Source organism: Orcinus orca, chromosome 7 (assembly GCF_937001465.1).
Source record: "Orcinus orca chromosome 7, mOrcOrc1.1, whole genome shotgun sequence".
In the NCBI taxonomy this organism is placed as follows: Eukaryota; Metazoa; Chordata; class Mammalia; order Artiodactyla; family Delphinidae; genus Orcinus; species Orcinus orca.
In genome coordinates, this window is record NC_064565.1 from 42,028,214 (window position 1) to 42,044,043 (window position 15,830).

The window sequence follows — 15,830 nt, forward strand, 5'->3', positions numbered from 1 at the left end:
ATGAGGGGATATCCTAGTGCATACTCAAGAGCTGTTTCTGGAATCTGTAATTCTATCCAGGGCGGGAATGAAGAGCAACCTGTCAGCATGCCTGTGTCTATACTGGAGCTTTTGGCTATCTCTGCCACAGAGCTTCTTACCCAGAATTTGGTCATAAGAAAAGGCAGTTCTGTTGTTAGAGTGCATTAACACTCCAGGAGAGAATGTAGGCCACATATTTCCATGGGTACTGCTAAAAAAAAAAAAAAAAAAAAGTGTCTCTTCTGACAATAAATTGGGCTTTCCTTTTGATTTCACTGAAATCTCCACAACTTCTGAATTTCACCCACACTGTCCACCTGAGCTCCTCCATCTCAGGTGGAGAGAGACATTCTCATTGAGCAACAATAAAGGAACACAATTTTTTCCCTTTACCAAGGATGATTCTTACAAAAACCTGGCTCCTGCAGCAGGAAATGCTCTGAATATTGAACACCCTCCCCCATGCAGCTCTCCATGAGTCATGCTGCAATCACAAAACCCTCCTGGTTCATTTTAGATGACTCGTTACATACATTTACATGCAAGAGAGTGTGACCTTGAGTTCAAAAATAGAAGAAGAAGAAAAAAAGAACATTCCTGAATTCAGAAAGAATAGAGAATGCTCCGATTTTGCATTATACATATTGCTGTTGAAGCAGGCCCACCAGGAGTAACCATTTCCTTTTGTTGAGAACCAGGGTGGCTTATGTACTTAGTAGAACATGGCTTTATCTTTGACCCATAAGTTAATAAAGATAATATCAATGATTGCAATAGGAGCGTACAAAGCTAGTAAAACACAGCGTGTCTACCATGCCTTTGTTACTCTTTCAATGATGACTGTATATTTTAAAGTGCATTTTTCAAATACCTTATTGTATTGTGAAGTCTACTAAAATAGGAAGAAATGATCACCTGTTCAGTACCAGCATCTCTAGGTCTATAATGTTATACATACTCACATCACTCTGAATTTGATTCATATTCCTGGTATGCTCAAGACTCAGGGCATCAGGTAGGTATGTGTAGTGATGTATCGGCTGCTTGTAGTTGATGTTGGTGGCAACATCCTGGGCCATCTTTGCAGCTGTAATGCTAACCATGTCCCCAGGGGTATGATAGCTGGTTTTGGTGTTTTCATAGTTCTTCTTGTATTCACGATCAGACTGTAACTTTGCCACATTCGTATAGTGGACGAGCTTAGGATCATCCTGGAGGCTTCTAAAACCCACATGCTTTCCCTTTGCCTTCTCGTAAGCTTCCTTGTATTTATACTGTGGAGGCAGAATTTGGTTAGCAAAGTCCTAAGCATTGGGAACATTAGGTGGAGCGATTATATTCACACACAAAGGCATTCAGAATATTGTGATTTTCTGGAAGACTGTACAAGAAATACAGTCCACACCCCATGCCCCCCAACCCCAGGAAGTTTAGACTGAAAGCATTTATTTCCAATACTGCTGGGTTATAAATGGGTATCATGATAAATTCAGGAGCAGTTTCTTTTCTTTGCTACGAATGCTACAGATGATTTGCATGTGGAACTTTATATAGAGCCAACTCTACTAAGTTTTCACACTTAATATAAACATAACGTATTCCAAAATATAAGACTACATTCCAAATATACCTCTTGGTTTTCCAGGGATGTGAATTTTCCTAATCCAACATGTTAGTTCACATCACAGAATACTAGAAATACTTCTGTTTTCGATTCTGATTGGTCCAGGAAAAGGTGCAGAAGAAACTCTAAAGAACTGTACATGCAAGACGTTTATACTCAGATCTCTTTGGGGTGGGGGATGGAAAATATTACTATGTTTGTTGTCTCAGTTGACCTAATATGGTTAAACAAAAAAACCCTCTTCTTTGGCAGGTAGCTAGGCTTTCACCCAACCCCATTTCTCAGCAGCTACTCTCCAAGTTCACTGCTGAAGCAGCTGCACATGAATTAAGGAACTATATAATAAGGGCAGGAACCACCAAGGCCTTTCCTCATCAGTAAAAGCCTGACTGCAAAAGCTCTGCGGTCCAAGGTCTCTCACCGCTGAGATCGGCAATGGGGTGTAGACTGAGCTATACAGTAGGTAACAAATCAAAACCTCAATTTTTATGTAAGAGAATTCAAATCCACCCAAACTCTGAAGACACTCTGCTCCTGCCATTTAAGCACCAATTTATAAACAAGAGTTTAGCAGGCAAAAGAATTATCAAGTAATTTCTAGGCATGTTAGAAAAAGTTCTGTGTAAGGGCTAAAAATAAAAATGATAATGTCATATTTTAGACTGTCACTTTCTCCTTAAACTAGAAATGTATTTCAGAGTGATGTGCAAAGCTTTGAAGAACACATTTTCAGTACCATCCCTACATGGAAGGCTGTAGAATTCTTACACCCTATCTTCCACATGGTCTGTACACGTGGTTTCTTTCTTTTCTTGTGTCAGACGAAGAGTGTAGCCTCTGGAATAGTGTGTGACAGTGAAATCTATGGCGTGTGCGTGCTTTTGGAAAATTTTGTTTTTCAATGATGAGAAGAAGTGTAAGTGTATACTTTTTCTATTACAGATGAAATAAATCAAAATTATATTCTAGAAAAGTGGGCTTTTTCCCATTTGGTTTATAAAATCTGTACATTTTATTTAACATTTTTTCAATCTTCTTAATACAATTATAATGCAGGCAGTCATCTGAATTTAACATGTTAGTGGCAGGTAGGGTATTCTCCCTGAAAATAAATGTGGGCTGTCAGGGAAATGTGTCAGGGAAGGTAATTTGGGCTATGAATCAGGAAAGAAAGCCACTGTCAGATTTATGACAGCTCTACCAAGTGGGGTCAACTGAAAAGAATCACAAAACATTGAAAAAGTGACAGGTTTTCAGGGCTTCCCTGGTGGCACAGTGGTTGAGAGTCTGCCTGCCGATGCAGGGGACATGGGTTCATGCCCCAGTCCGGGAAGATCCCACATGCCACAGAGCAGCTGGGCCCGTGAGCCATGGCCGCTGAGCCTGCGCGTCCGGAGCCTGTGCTCCGCAACGGGAGAGGCCACAACAGTGAGAGGCCCGCGTACCACAGGGGAAAAAAAAAAAAAGTGACAGGTTTTCAAAACAATATTTTGCGGAGAATTTAAATGTCATTAATTCAACATACTGTTTTCAATGTGGTATCATTTTAACAAGCACCCATTTGATTACTTTGTAAAAATGACAATCACCCAGATTTCACCTAAAATTTTTACTCACGTCACTGGCAATGTTTCTCGATGCTTTGGCTGCAGTGATGGGTATAGCGTCACCCAGCACATTGTTGCCCTTGGCTATTAAATCATGCCAGTCCCGTTTATAACAGACCTGCGATGGAAAAGGAAAAAGGATGTCAGCATGCTCTGGGGTAATCAGCAACACTGATTCCTCAACAGCTGGGATTGCTTTGTTCTTTTCCAGATAGAAGCTAGAAGAATCTCCTATAGCACACAGTTTTAAGAAGTCACATTAATGGTAAATCAACTATACTTCAATTTAAAAAACAGAAGTCACATGAGCAAAATGTCATACATGAAATTGTATAGCATAAACTTATTAGACTCTGTACTAATCATTCACCCAAGTCTGGTTTGGGCACATATTGAAGAGGAAAATTGAGAAACTGGAGTGGATCCAGAGGAGAGTAATAAAGGTTCTGGAAACCACAGTATGTGAGAACCAACTGGAGAAAATGAAGCTCAATCTTATGAAAGGAAGGTCCAGGAAAGACCTGGTGGTTAGCTTTAGAAATTTTAGTGTTGTTGTTAAAAAAAAAAAGGGGGGGTGGGTTTCATTTATCCTCATTTTTCTGGAGGATAAAAACTTCCTCCATGTGCAGAACTAGGAAAACTAGAGAAATATGTGTTGAGCTTGACACAAAGAAGAATGCTATACCCTTTAGAGTTGTCCTACACTTGAAAAGGCCGACTCAAGAGGTACAGAACCATTATCATGGGATATGCTCTAATGGGGGCTATGGAGAAAACTGACCTAAATTGTCAAAGCCCTGTCATACTCTAAAATTCTATTATTTTATCATCAGGTCTGGATTTCACACCCCATCAAAACCCCTACTTACATCACTTATATTGTAAGCATTGCACTTGGCCTGGAGAAATTGAGGAACATCAGGACCCATCGTATATTTATGTTTCACATCTTCTCCTTTAGCTTTGTATAAGATCTGTAACACATAATCACAAAAATAAAATGCATTATGGCTGACTTCCAGGAAGATGGCGGAAGAGTAAGACGTGGAGATCACCTTCCTCCCCAGATACACCAGAAATACATCTACACGTGGAACAACTCCTACAGAACACCTACTGAACGCTGGCAGAAGACCTCAGACCTCCCAAAAGGCAAGAAACCCCCCACGTACCTGGGTACGGAAAAAGAAAAAAGAATAAACTGAGACAAAAGGATAGGGATGGGACCTGCACCAGTGGGAGGGAGATGTGAAGGAGGAAAGGTTTCCACACACTAGGAAGCCCCTTCGTGGGCGGAGACTGCAGGTGGCGGAGGGGGAAGCTTCGGAGCCTCGGAGGACAGCACAGCAACAGGGGTGCGGAGGGCAAAGCAGAGAGATTCCTGCACAGAGGATCGGTGCCGACCGGCACTCAACAGCCCGAGAGGCTTGTCTGCTCACCGCCGGAGCGGGCGGGGCTGGGAGCGGGCGGGGCTGGGAGCTGAGGCTGGGGCTTTGGTCGGAGCGCAGGGAGAGGGCTGTGGTTGGCAGCGTGAACACAGCCTGAAGGGGTTAGTGCAACACGGCTAGCCGGGAGGGAGTCCAGGAAAAGTCTGGACCTGCCGAAGAGGCAAGAGACTTTTTCTTCCCTCTTCCTTTCCTGGTGCGTGAGGAGAGGGGATTAAGAACGCTGCTTAAAGGAGATCCAGAGACGGGCGCGAGCCACGGCTAAAAGCGCGGACCCCAGAGACAGCCCGCCATTGCCAGGGTCCTGTGATCCAGGGACAACTCCCCCGGGAGAACACACGGCGCGCCTCAGGCTGGTGCAATGTCATGCTGGCCTCTGCAGCCGCAGGCTTGCCCGGCACTCTGTGCCCCTCCCTACCCCCGGCCTGAGTAAGCCAGAGCCCCCACATCAGCGGCTCCTTTAACCCCATCCTGTCTGAGCGAAGAACAGACACCCTCCAGCGACCTACACCCAGAGGCGGGGCCAGATCCAAAGCTGAACCCCTGGGAGCTGTGAGAACAAAGTAGAGAAAGGGAAATCTCTCCCAGCAGCCTGAGAAGAAGCGGATTAAAGCTCCACAATCAACTTGATGTACCCTGCATCTGTAGAATACATGAATAGACAACGAATCATCCCAAATTAACCGTGTGGATGAAAGGCTCTTGGTGCTGCAGCCAGGAGTTAGTGCTGTGCCTCTGAGGTGGGATAGCCAACTTCAGGACACTGGTCCACAAGAGACCTCCCAGCTCCACATAATATCAAACGGCAAAAACCTCCGAGAGATCTGCATTTCAACACCAGCACCCAGCTTCACTCAACGACCAGCAAGCTACAGTGCTGGACATCCTATGCCAAACAACTAGCAAGACAGGAACACAACCCCACCCATTAGCAGAGAGGCTGCCCAAAATCATAATAAGTCCACAGACACCCCAAAACACACCACCAGACGTGGACCTGCTCACCAGAAAGACAAGATCCAGCCTCATCCACCAGAACACAGGCACTAGTCCCCTCCTCCAGGAAGCCTACACAGCCCACTGAACCAACCTTAGCCACCGGAGACAGACACCAAAAACAACGGGAACTACAAACATGCAGCCTGCGAAAAGCAGACCCCAAACACAGTAAGATAAGCAAAAGGAGAGGACAGAGAAACACACAGCAGATGAAGGAGCAAGGCAAAAACCCACCAGACAAAACAAATGAAGAGGAAATAGGCAGTCTACCTGAAAAAGAATTCAGAATTATGATAGTAAAGATGATCCAAAATCTTGGGAGTAGAATGGAGAAAATACAAGAAACGCTTAACAAGGACCTAGAAGAACTAAAGAGCAAACAAACAGAGATGAACAACACAATAAATGAAATTTAAAATTCTCTAGAAGGGATCAATAGCACAATAACTGAGGCAGAAGAACGGATAAGTGACCTGGAAGGTAAGAGTGGAAATAACTACTGCAGAGCAGAGTAAAGAAAAAAGAATGAAAAGAAATGAAGACGGCCTAAGAGACCTCTGGGCCAACATTAAACGTACCAACATTCGAATTATAGGGGTTCCAAAAGAAGAAGAGAAAAAGGGACTGAGAAAATATTTGAAGAGATTATAGTTGAAAACTTCCCTAATATGGGAAAGGAAATAGTTAATCAAGTCCAGGAAGCACAGAGAGTCCCATACAGGATAAATCCAAGGAGAAATATGCCAAGACACATATTAATCAAACTGTCAAAAATTAAATACAAAGAAAACATATTAAAAGCAGCAAGGGAAAAACAACAAATAACACACAAGGGAATCCCCGTAAGGTTAACAGCTGATCTTTCAGCAGAAACTCTGCAAGCCAGAAGGGAATGGCAGGACATATTTAAAGTGATGAAGGAGAAAAACCTGCAGCCAAGATTACTCTACCCAGCAAGGATCTCATTCAGATTTGATGGAGAAATTAAAACCTTTACAGACAAGCAAAAGCTGAGAGAGTTCAGCACCACCAAACCAACTCTACAACAACTGCTAAAGGAACCTCTCTAGGCAAGAAACACAAGAGAAGGAAAAGACCTACAATTAACGAACCCAAAACAGTTAAGAAAATGGTAATAGGAACATACATATCGACAATTACCTTAAATGTAAATGGACTAAATGCTCCCACCAAAAGACACAGATTGGCTGAATGGATACAAAAACAAGACCCATATATTTGCTGTCTTCAAGTGACCCACTTCAGACCTAGAGACACATACAGATTGAAAGTAAGAGGATGGAAACAGATATTTCATGCTAATGGAAACCAAAAGAAAGCTGGAGTAGCAATTCTCATATCAGACAAAATAGACTTTAAAATAAAGACTATTAGAAGAGACAAAGGACACTACATAATGATCAAGGGATCGATCCAAGAAGAAGATAAAACAATTGTAAATATTTATGCACCCAACATAGGAGCACCTCAATACATAAGGCAAATACTAACAGCCATAAAAGGGGAAATCGACAGTAACACAGTCATAGTAGGGGACTTTAACACCCCACTTTCACCAATGGACAGATCATCCAAAATGAAAATAAATAAGGAAAAACAAGCTTTAAATGATACATTAAACAAGATGGACTTAATTGATATTTATAGGACATTCCATCCAAAAACAACAGAATACACATTTTTCTCTAGTGCTCACAGAACATTCTCCAGGATAGATCATATCTTGGGTCACAAATCAAGCCTTGGTAAATTTAAGAAAATTGAAATTGTATCAAGTATCTTTTCCAACCACAACGCTATAAGACTAGATATCAGTTACAGGAAAAGATCTGTAAAAAATACAAACACATGGAGGCTAAACAATACAGTACTTAATAACGAAGTGATCACTGAAGAAATCAAAGAGGAAATAAAAAAAAATACCTAGAAACAAATGACAATGGAGACACAATGACCCAAAATCTATGGGATACAGCAAAAGCAGTTCTAAGAGGGAAGTTTATAGCAATACAATCCTACTTTCGAACAGGAAACATCTCGAATAAACAACCTAACCTTGCACCTAAAGCAATTAGAGAAAGAAGAACAAAAAACCCCCAAAGTTAGAAGAAGAAAGAAATCATAAAAATCAGATCAGAAATAAATGAAAAAGAAATGAAGGAAACAACAGCAAAGATCAATAAAACTAAAAGCTGGTTCTTTGAGAAGATAAACAAACTAATAAACTATTAGCCAGATTCATCAATAAAAAAAGGGAGAAGACTCAAATCAATAGAATTAGAAATGAAAAAGGAGAAGTAACAACTGACACTGCAGAAATACAAAAGATCATGAGAGATTACTACAAGCAACTCTATGCCAATAAAATGGACAACCTGGAAGAAATGGACAAATTCTTAGAAAGGCACAACCTGCCAAGACTGAATCAGGAAGAAATAGAAAATATGAACAGACCAATCACAAGCACTGAAATTGAAACTGTGATTAAAAATCTTCCAACAAACAAAAGCCCAGGACCAGATGGCTTCACAGGCAAATTCTATCAAACATTTAGAGAAGAGCTAACACCCATCCTTCTCAAACTCTTCCAAAATACAGCAGAGGGAGGAACACTCCCAAAGTCATTCTACGAGGCCACCATCACCCTGATACCAAAACCAGACAAGGATGTCACAAAGAAAGAAAACTACAGGCCAATATCACTGATGAACATAGATGCAAAAATCCTCAACAAAATACTAGCCAACAGAATCCAACAGCACATTAAACGGATCATACACCATGATCAAGTGGGGTTTATTCCAGGAATGCAAGGATTCTTCAATATACACAAATCAATCAACGTGATACACCATATTAACAAACTGAAGGAGAAAAAACATATGATCATCTCAATAGATGCAGAGAAAGCTTTCAACAAAATTCAACACCCATTTATGATAAAAACCCTGCAGGAAGTAGGCATAGAGGGAACTTTCCTCAACATAATAAAGGCCATATATGACAAACCCACAGCCAACATTGTCCTCAATGGTGAAAAACTGAAACCATTTCCACTAAGATCAGGAACAAGACAAGGTTGCCCACCCTCACCACTCTTATTCAACATAGTTTTGGAAGTTTTAGCCACAGCAATGAGAGAAGAAAAGGAAATAAAAGGAATCCAAATCGGAAAAGAATAAGTAAAGCTGTCACTATTTGCAGATGACATGATACTATACATAGAGAATCCTGAAGATGCTACCAGAAAACTACTAGAGCTAATCAATGAAGTTGGTAAAGTAGCAGGATACAAAATTAATGCACAGAAATCTCTGGCATTCCTATACACTAATGATGAAAAATCTGAAAGTGAAATCAAGAAAACACTCCCATCTACCATTGCAACAAAAAGAATAAAATATCTAGGAATAAACCTACCTAAGGAGACAAAAGACCTGTATGCAGAAAATTATAAGACACAGATGAAAGAAATTAAAGATGATACAAATAGATGGAGAGATATATCATGTTCTTGGATTGGAAGAATCAACATTGTGAAAATGATTCTACTACCCAAAGCAATCTACAGATTCAATGCAATCCCTATCAAACTACCACTGGCATTTTTCACAGAACTAGAACAAAAAATTTCACAATTTGTATGGAAACACAAAAGACCCCGAATAGCAAAAGCAATTTTGAGAACAAAAAACGGAGCTGGAGGAATCAGGCTCCCTGACTTCAGACTATATTACAAATCTACAGTAATCAAGACAGTATGGTACTGGCACAAAAACAGAAAGATAGATCAATGGAACCGAATAGAAAGTGCAGAGATAAACCCATGCACATATGGTCACCTTATCTTTGATAAAGGAGGCAGGAATGTACAGTGGAGAAAGGACAGCCTCTTCAATAAGTGGTGCTGGGAAAACTGGACAGGTACATGTAAAAGTATGAAATTAGATCACTCCCTAACACCATACACAAAAATAAGCTCAAAATGGATTAAAGACCTAAATGTAAGGCCAGAAACTATCAAACTCTTAGAGGAAAACATAGGCAGGACACTCTATGACATAAATCACAGCAAGATCATTTTTGACCCACCTCCTAGAGAAATGGAAATAAAAACAAAAATAAACAAATGGGACCTAATGAAACTTCAAAGCTTTTGCACAGCAAAGGAAACCATAAACAAGACCAAAAGACAACCCTCAGAATGGGAGGAAATATTTGCAAATGAAGCAACTGAGAAAGGATTAATCTCCAAAATTTATAAGCAGCTCATGCAGCTTAATAACAAAAAAACAAACAACCCAATCCAAAAATGGGCAGAAGACCTAAATAGACATTTCTCCAAAGAAGATATACAGACTGCCAACAAACACATGAAAGAATGCTCAACATCACTAATCATTAGAGAAATGCAAATCAAAACTACAATGAGATATCACCTCACACCAGTCAGAATGCCCATCATCAAAAAATCTAGAAACAATAAATGCTGGAGAGGGTGTGGAGAAAAGGGAACCCTCTTGCACTGTTGGTGGGAATGTAAATTGATACAGCCACTGTGGAGAACAGTATGGAGGTTCCTTAAAAAACTACAAATAGAACTACCATATGACCCAGCAATCCCACTACTGGGCATATACCCTGAGAAAACCATAATTCAAAAAGAGTCATGTACCAAAATGTTCATTGCAGCTCTATTTACAATAGCCCGGAGATGGAAACAACCTGAGTGTCCATCATCGGATGAATGGATAAAGAAGATGTGGCACATATATACAATGGAATATTACTCAGCCATAAAAAGAAACGAAATTGAGCTATTTGTAATGAGGTGGATAGACCTAGAGTCTGTCATACAAAGTGAAGTAAGTCAGAAAGGGAAAGACAAATACCGTATGCTAACACATATATATGGAATTTAAGAAAAAAAAATGTCATGAAGAACCTAGGGGTAAGACAGGAATAAAGACACAGACCTAGTAGAGAATGGACTTGAGGATATGGGGAGGGGGAAGGGTAAGTTGTGACAAAGCGAGAGAGAGGCATGGACATATATACACTACCAAACGTAAGGTAGATAGCTAGTGGGAAGCAGCCGCATAGCACAGGGAGATCAGCTCGGTGTTTTGTGACCGCCTGGAGGGGTGGGATAAGGAGGGTGGGAGGGAGGGAGACGCAAGCGGGAAGAGATATGGGAACATATGTATATATATAACTGATTCATTTTGTTGTAAAGCAGGAACTAACACACCATTGTAAAGCAATTATACTCCAATAAAGATGTTAAAAGAAAAATGCATTATGGATGGTACAAAAAGGAAAATACATTAATTACACGCTTAAAGAAGTTATTCCTAGCATAATCCCCCACAATTTCTATTACGTAAAATTATCAAAGCCGGGCTTCCCTGATGGCGCAGTGGTTGAGAGTCCGCCTGCCGATGCAGGGGACGCGGGTTCGTGCCCCGATCCGGGAAGATCCCACATGCCGCGGAGTGAGCCATGGCCGCTGAGCCTGCGCGTCCGGAGCCTGTGCTCCGCAACAGGAGAGGCGACAACAGTGAGAGGCCCGCGTACCGCAAAAAAAAAAAAAAAAAAAAAAATTATCAAAGCCATCTTCCTATTTTAAGCATCTCATTAAGGAAGACCCAAAAACTCTGTATTAAAACAGAGAGAAAAAAAAGCCTAAGAAAATAGCAATCTTTGCTTGCCAGAGATGAATAAAAAATGAGTTCAAATGTGAAACCCTAAAATGGATAACAGAATTCACTAAAGCCAGAAAAGGTCATTTTTGCTAGTGGAGTTAATAGTTCTTACAGTCTTGGTTTTTATTTTTATTTTTTGGTTTTTTACTCCTAGAGAGAAAGAGGTAGTTAGAATGAGTCTTTCAATTCCCCTAAAAACTTTCCAATTATAATTGTATCAGTAAAAGCACATAATAATTTCCTCATAATATAAAGGTGCTTATATGTAAATCCAGCCTATGCAAGAGGTTTACCACTTCCCATTTACCCTATTTTGCCATTTTAAAGATGTCTCAAAGACACCAAAGTGCATGGGGTAGAAATCATACTGCATCCTCCTCTTGGTAATGAAAAATAAAGAAATTGCTCAGTTTCTAAAACTAAAACACAATCGGAATCCCAAGTAGATTTTTAATCTCTTGATTGTCATTTATCATATATACCTCCATTTCCCAGGCATGTCTGTGTGGTATACCATATGTAAACTGGTGTGCATGTATCACAAGTAAAATCTGAAATGGCTGATATCTAAATGAATCTCCAAATACTAAATAATTTCTTTTAGGAATCCAAGAGCTATCTTCACTTCCTCACTGCCTTTAGAAACCACATTTAAGCATTCAGAGAATCTCGTTAATTTTACCTTCTAAACGTCTCCTTTCCCACTGCTATTGCCTGAGTTAGGTTCAAATAAGGTTTCTGTTGAATTTCTGTAGAAGCTTTCTAATTCATCTCCTTGCCTTCAATCTCTCCCCTTTCCAATATATTCTCTGCATTTTTTTGCCAATTTTCTTTTAAAACACAGACCTGATAATGCAACTCCATGGATTAAAAATCTTCAGTACTTCCTGTTACATACCCCATAAAGTCCAGAGTATAAATTAACATTCAAGACCCTCAATAATCAGGTCTTGAAGGATTACAATCCTAAATCCTTCATCCTTCATTGTTTTTCCATTCACTACTTCTTGACTGTCATTATGTTTTTCCTTTTGCCAGTAATGCAGCCTTCCCTTATTTGCCAGGGAAGCTCTGGCAGGCAGTTACCCTCTCCTCTTACACTTACTTAGCACATGCCTCTCCTGTAGCATTTGTCTCTCCATATGATGATGCTGTTTCTATCCATGCCTTTGTCTTACACTCTTGTCCTGTATCCCATTCATCCTCGTCTATTTCATCTTTATACCATCAGCACATAATATAGTGCCTGGCACATGGAAGGTGTTCAAAAACATTCATTCAATGAATTAATGAATGAATGTTTTTGATGTCCCTTTAGCTCTTTCATACACCAAATTTTCCTTGAGAGCTGTCTTTAGCCAGAGCGTATACATTCCTCATGGACAGGCAGGCAAACAATACACTAATCTCCTCCAAGACATAAGTAAAGTATCTATAATAATTGTGTATGATGAATTCTGAGGAGAGAAATCATCTACTCATGTGTATTATTTCCCTGTACTAATATTTTATATATGAAAAGCAAATATGAACAACTTAATATAGAATTGAATATGATGCATTTGCCACAATAACGTGTATGGGATTTAAGCTTAAGTTTTGTTTGTGTGTGTGTCATTCTAGGGTAGAACTTTTTGCACTTTCTCAAATACTTTATCCAATAACACAGTATTTATAGGCAGTTAAAAAGGAAGACATTTTTAAAAGGAAGGTAAAAAGCAAGATCTATAAAAAAAAAGAAAGGGCTTCCCTGGTGGCGCAGTGGTTGAGAGTCCGCCTGCCGATGCAGGGGACACGGGTTTGTGCCCCGGTCCGGGAAGATCCCACATGCCGCAGAGCAGCTGGACCCGGGAGCCATGGCTACTGAGCCTGCACATCCGGAGCCTGTGCTCCGCAACGGGAGAGGCCACAACAGTGAGAGGCCCACATACCGCAAAAAAAAAAAAAAAAAGAAAATGTTAGTGCCCAAACTAAAAATAATTATTATTTTTAAATGAAATAAAATAATAATTTTAAAAGGAAAAGATATTAGGCTCAGAGAATAAAAATGATGAGCTCATCTTTTGAAGCCTCCCTCCATCCTTTTGCACCCTCTGTTTTGTTGTACTCACATCACTGACTTGCTTCGTGTTCTGTTTTGCCTGGACCATAACTGGGGAGTCCACGATGCTGGTAAATTTGAGGGTGTCTGGATGTTGCCTGTACTTCTTTTCATTCAGGGCATTACCTGCCTTTTTAACATTTTCTACCTCCAGACTGCCAATAGGTATCCAGCCTATGCCTTTCATCCAGGTGTTGTAGTCTTCCTTATAGACGTTCTACACCAAAGAGAGAAGAGAGAAGTGAGTGCCCCAGGCAGTGGGTTCTCTCACGCAGGCTCCCTCCTTAGAGGGGGACTGTCTTGTGGAGTAAATGTCACTTACATTGCTCTGTATGTGCATCATGTTTTTCGACAATTCCACGTCCATGGCATCAGGCAGGTAGGTGTAGTGATGAAGCAAATGCTTATAGTTGACATTGCTGGCAACATCCTGAGCTTTCTTAGCTGCCACAACGTTGAATATATCATGGGGTGTGTTGTATTTGGTCTTTGTTTTCTCATAGTCTTTTTTATACTCCCGGTCCGATTGTATCTTGGCCACCTTCATATAATGAACCAGTTTAGGATCATCTTGGAGACTCTGGAAGCCAACCATTTTCCCTTTGGCTTTTTCATAATCTTTTTTGTAGTGAACCTGTTGGAAACAAAGGTGGGCATATTTTTTAATGTAGTTATGAAGGTTTTACTGAACAATGAGACCATGATTTGAGCAACTGAGCTTCCCAGAAATTATTTCAATAACCAAACAATTTGATATTTGCTTGTATATATATGAAATGTAGCCTGTTAAAATTAAAATGTTATTTAGAGCCCATTTGGTTGTCTGTGGTTGCTTCTGCCACCCAAGGGAGGTTGGGGTGCGGACGCTACTATAATTTATATCAGTGACAAAGTAAAATAAGTTTTGTTCCACTTAGTGATAGAGACAAATGAAAAGATAAATATTTCACAAACTCTACCAATTATACTGTGCTTCTAAAGCCAAATAGCTGGCTATTTTAATAACAGAATTATACTAGTAGTAGTAATAGTACAATTTTAATGAATCTTTGGATATTCAAAGGGAGACCCAGAACCAGTAGTGTGTAACACTAATTGGTTCCGAATAATAAAGCGGGGAGAATTAAGTGTCCTTGAGGAGACTTGGGAAGAACCCCAGGAAACGGAGTAGCAGAGATGTGAGGGAAGGTTTATGTGTATGCTGGGGTGGGGTGGCTGGACGAGATCACCCACAGAGAAAGGGGATCAGTGAGAAATTCTGGAGCAGGGCTTTTAGGACATGGACATTCATTATTCAGTCTTAATGTATTTACATTGCTGCAGTGACAACTCCATTTCAAACAATCATTAAAGTTGTACTTGGGATTTGGAGGGAAACCAAAAAGAAGGGGCTGAGTTCCATCTCTGGATCGTGCAGAGCAGAAAGAGAATAAATCTAGGGGAGGAGAGCCCAGGTGAGCCAGAGCAAAACCATCATGTGCAAACCAGGAGCCAGAGGTGATCAGAAAAGCAAAAACCTGAGAATGCAGCAATCATGGGGAGGGAATCCCACTTCCTGCAGGACAGCAGGAGGGGGTTTGAGTCCATTTTATTTAAATCTCAAAGAGCAAAGTGACTTCAGTTGACATCTGAGTTGAAGTAAGATAGGAAAAGAAACAAAAGTCTTCACTTTAATGCAACCTAATGACTGACTCTTAGGGGCTCTGACACTTGAAGCCCATTCATCAGTCTGTAGAAGCAATGAAGTGAAAAGAGAGGTAAGGCAAAGAGGGAATTCATAGAAATTAAGCAAGTTTTGAGATAAAGGTTTACCATCAGGAGGTTATTATGATATAAATAGCAGGTAACTTCTTTATTTCTATAAGAGAAATAACGTGAATTTGTGCAGAAATATAGATGAGAATTTTAAATTAGGGGGCTTGATTAGAACAGATTGGTTAAGGTTATACAAATCCTTACCCCCAAGAAAATTCAGATCTGTTTAGGGAACTTTCTTCTCTAAATCGTTTCAGCCTGGCTTGCTTCCAGTCAGGGACAGCAGACGTGGAGACTTGGATAAGAAGCCCACCTGCCCCCATTTTCTGGTTACACACAGGTGACCACCAGCTGGACTTACGTCACTCGCCGCCTGCCTGGCAACTTTGGCAGCTTTGATGGGGATCGCATCGTTTCTCAGGTCGTATCCCTTCTTGCTCAGGTCTTTCAAGTCTGCTTTGTACATATTCTGAAAGAAAAATGTCATTTGAAGATAACTCAGACCACGTGTAGAAAAGGCTTAACCCTCAGTGAGCGGCTGAGCCCACATGC

General features: G+C 40.5%; 1 protein-coding gene across 50 annotated transcripts in view; it reads right to left on the reverse strand.

Moving 5' to 3' along the window:
• Positions 1–15,830, reverse strand: part of NEB (nebulin) — a 231,171-nt gene that overhangs the window by 166,611 nt on the left and 48,730 nt on the right. For all 50 annotated transcript variants that reach the window (XM_049712452.1, XM_049712434.1, XM_049712443.1 and 47 more), the window contains exons 25-30: positions 15,640–15,747; positions 13,846–14,157; positions 13,534–13,740; positions 4,122–4,226; positions 3,263–3,370; positions 984–1,295 (exon numbers count right to left, since the gene is read on the reverse strand). In XM_049712452.1, the coding sequence (XP_049568409.1) occupies positions 984–1,295; positions 3,263–3,370; positions 4,122–4,226; positions 13,534–13,740; positions 13,846–14,157; positions 15,640–15,747 (1,152 nt within the window). The remainder of the gene's footprint in view (positions 1–983; positions 1,296–3,262; positions 3,371–4,121; positions 4,227–13,533; positions 13,741–13,845; positions 14,158–15,639; positions 15,748–15,830) is intronic.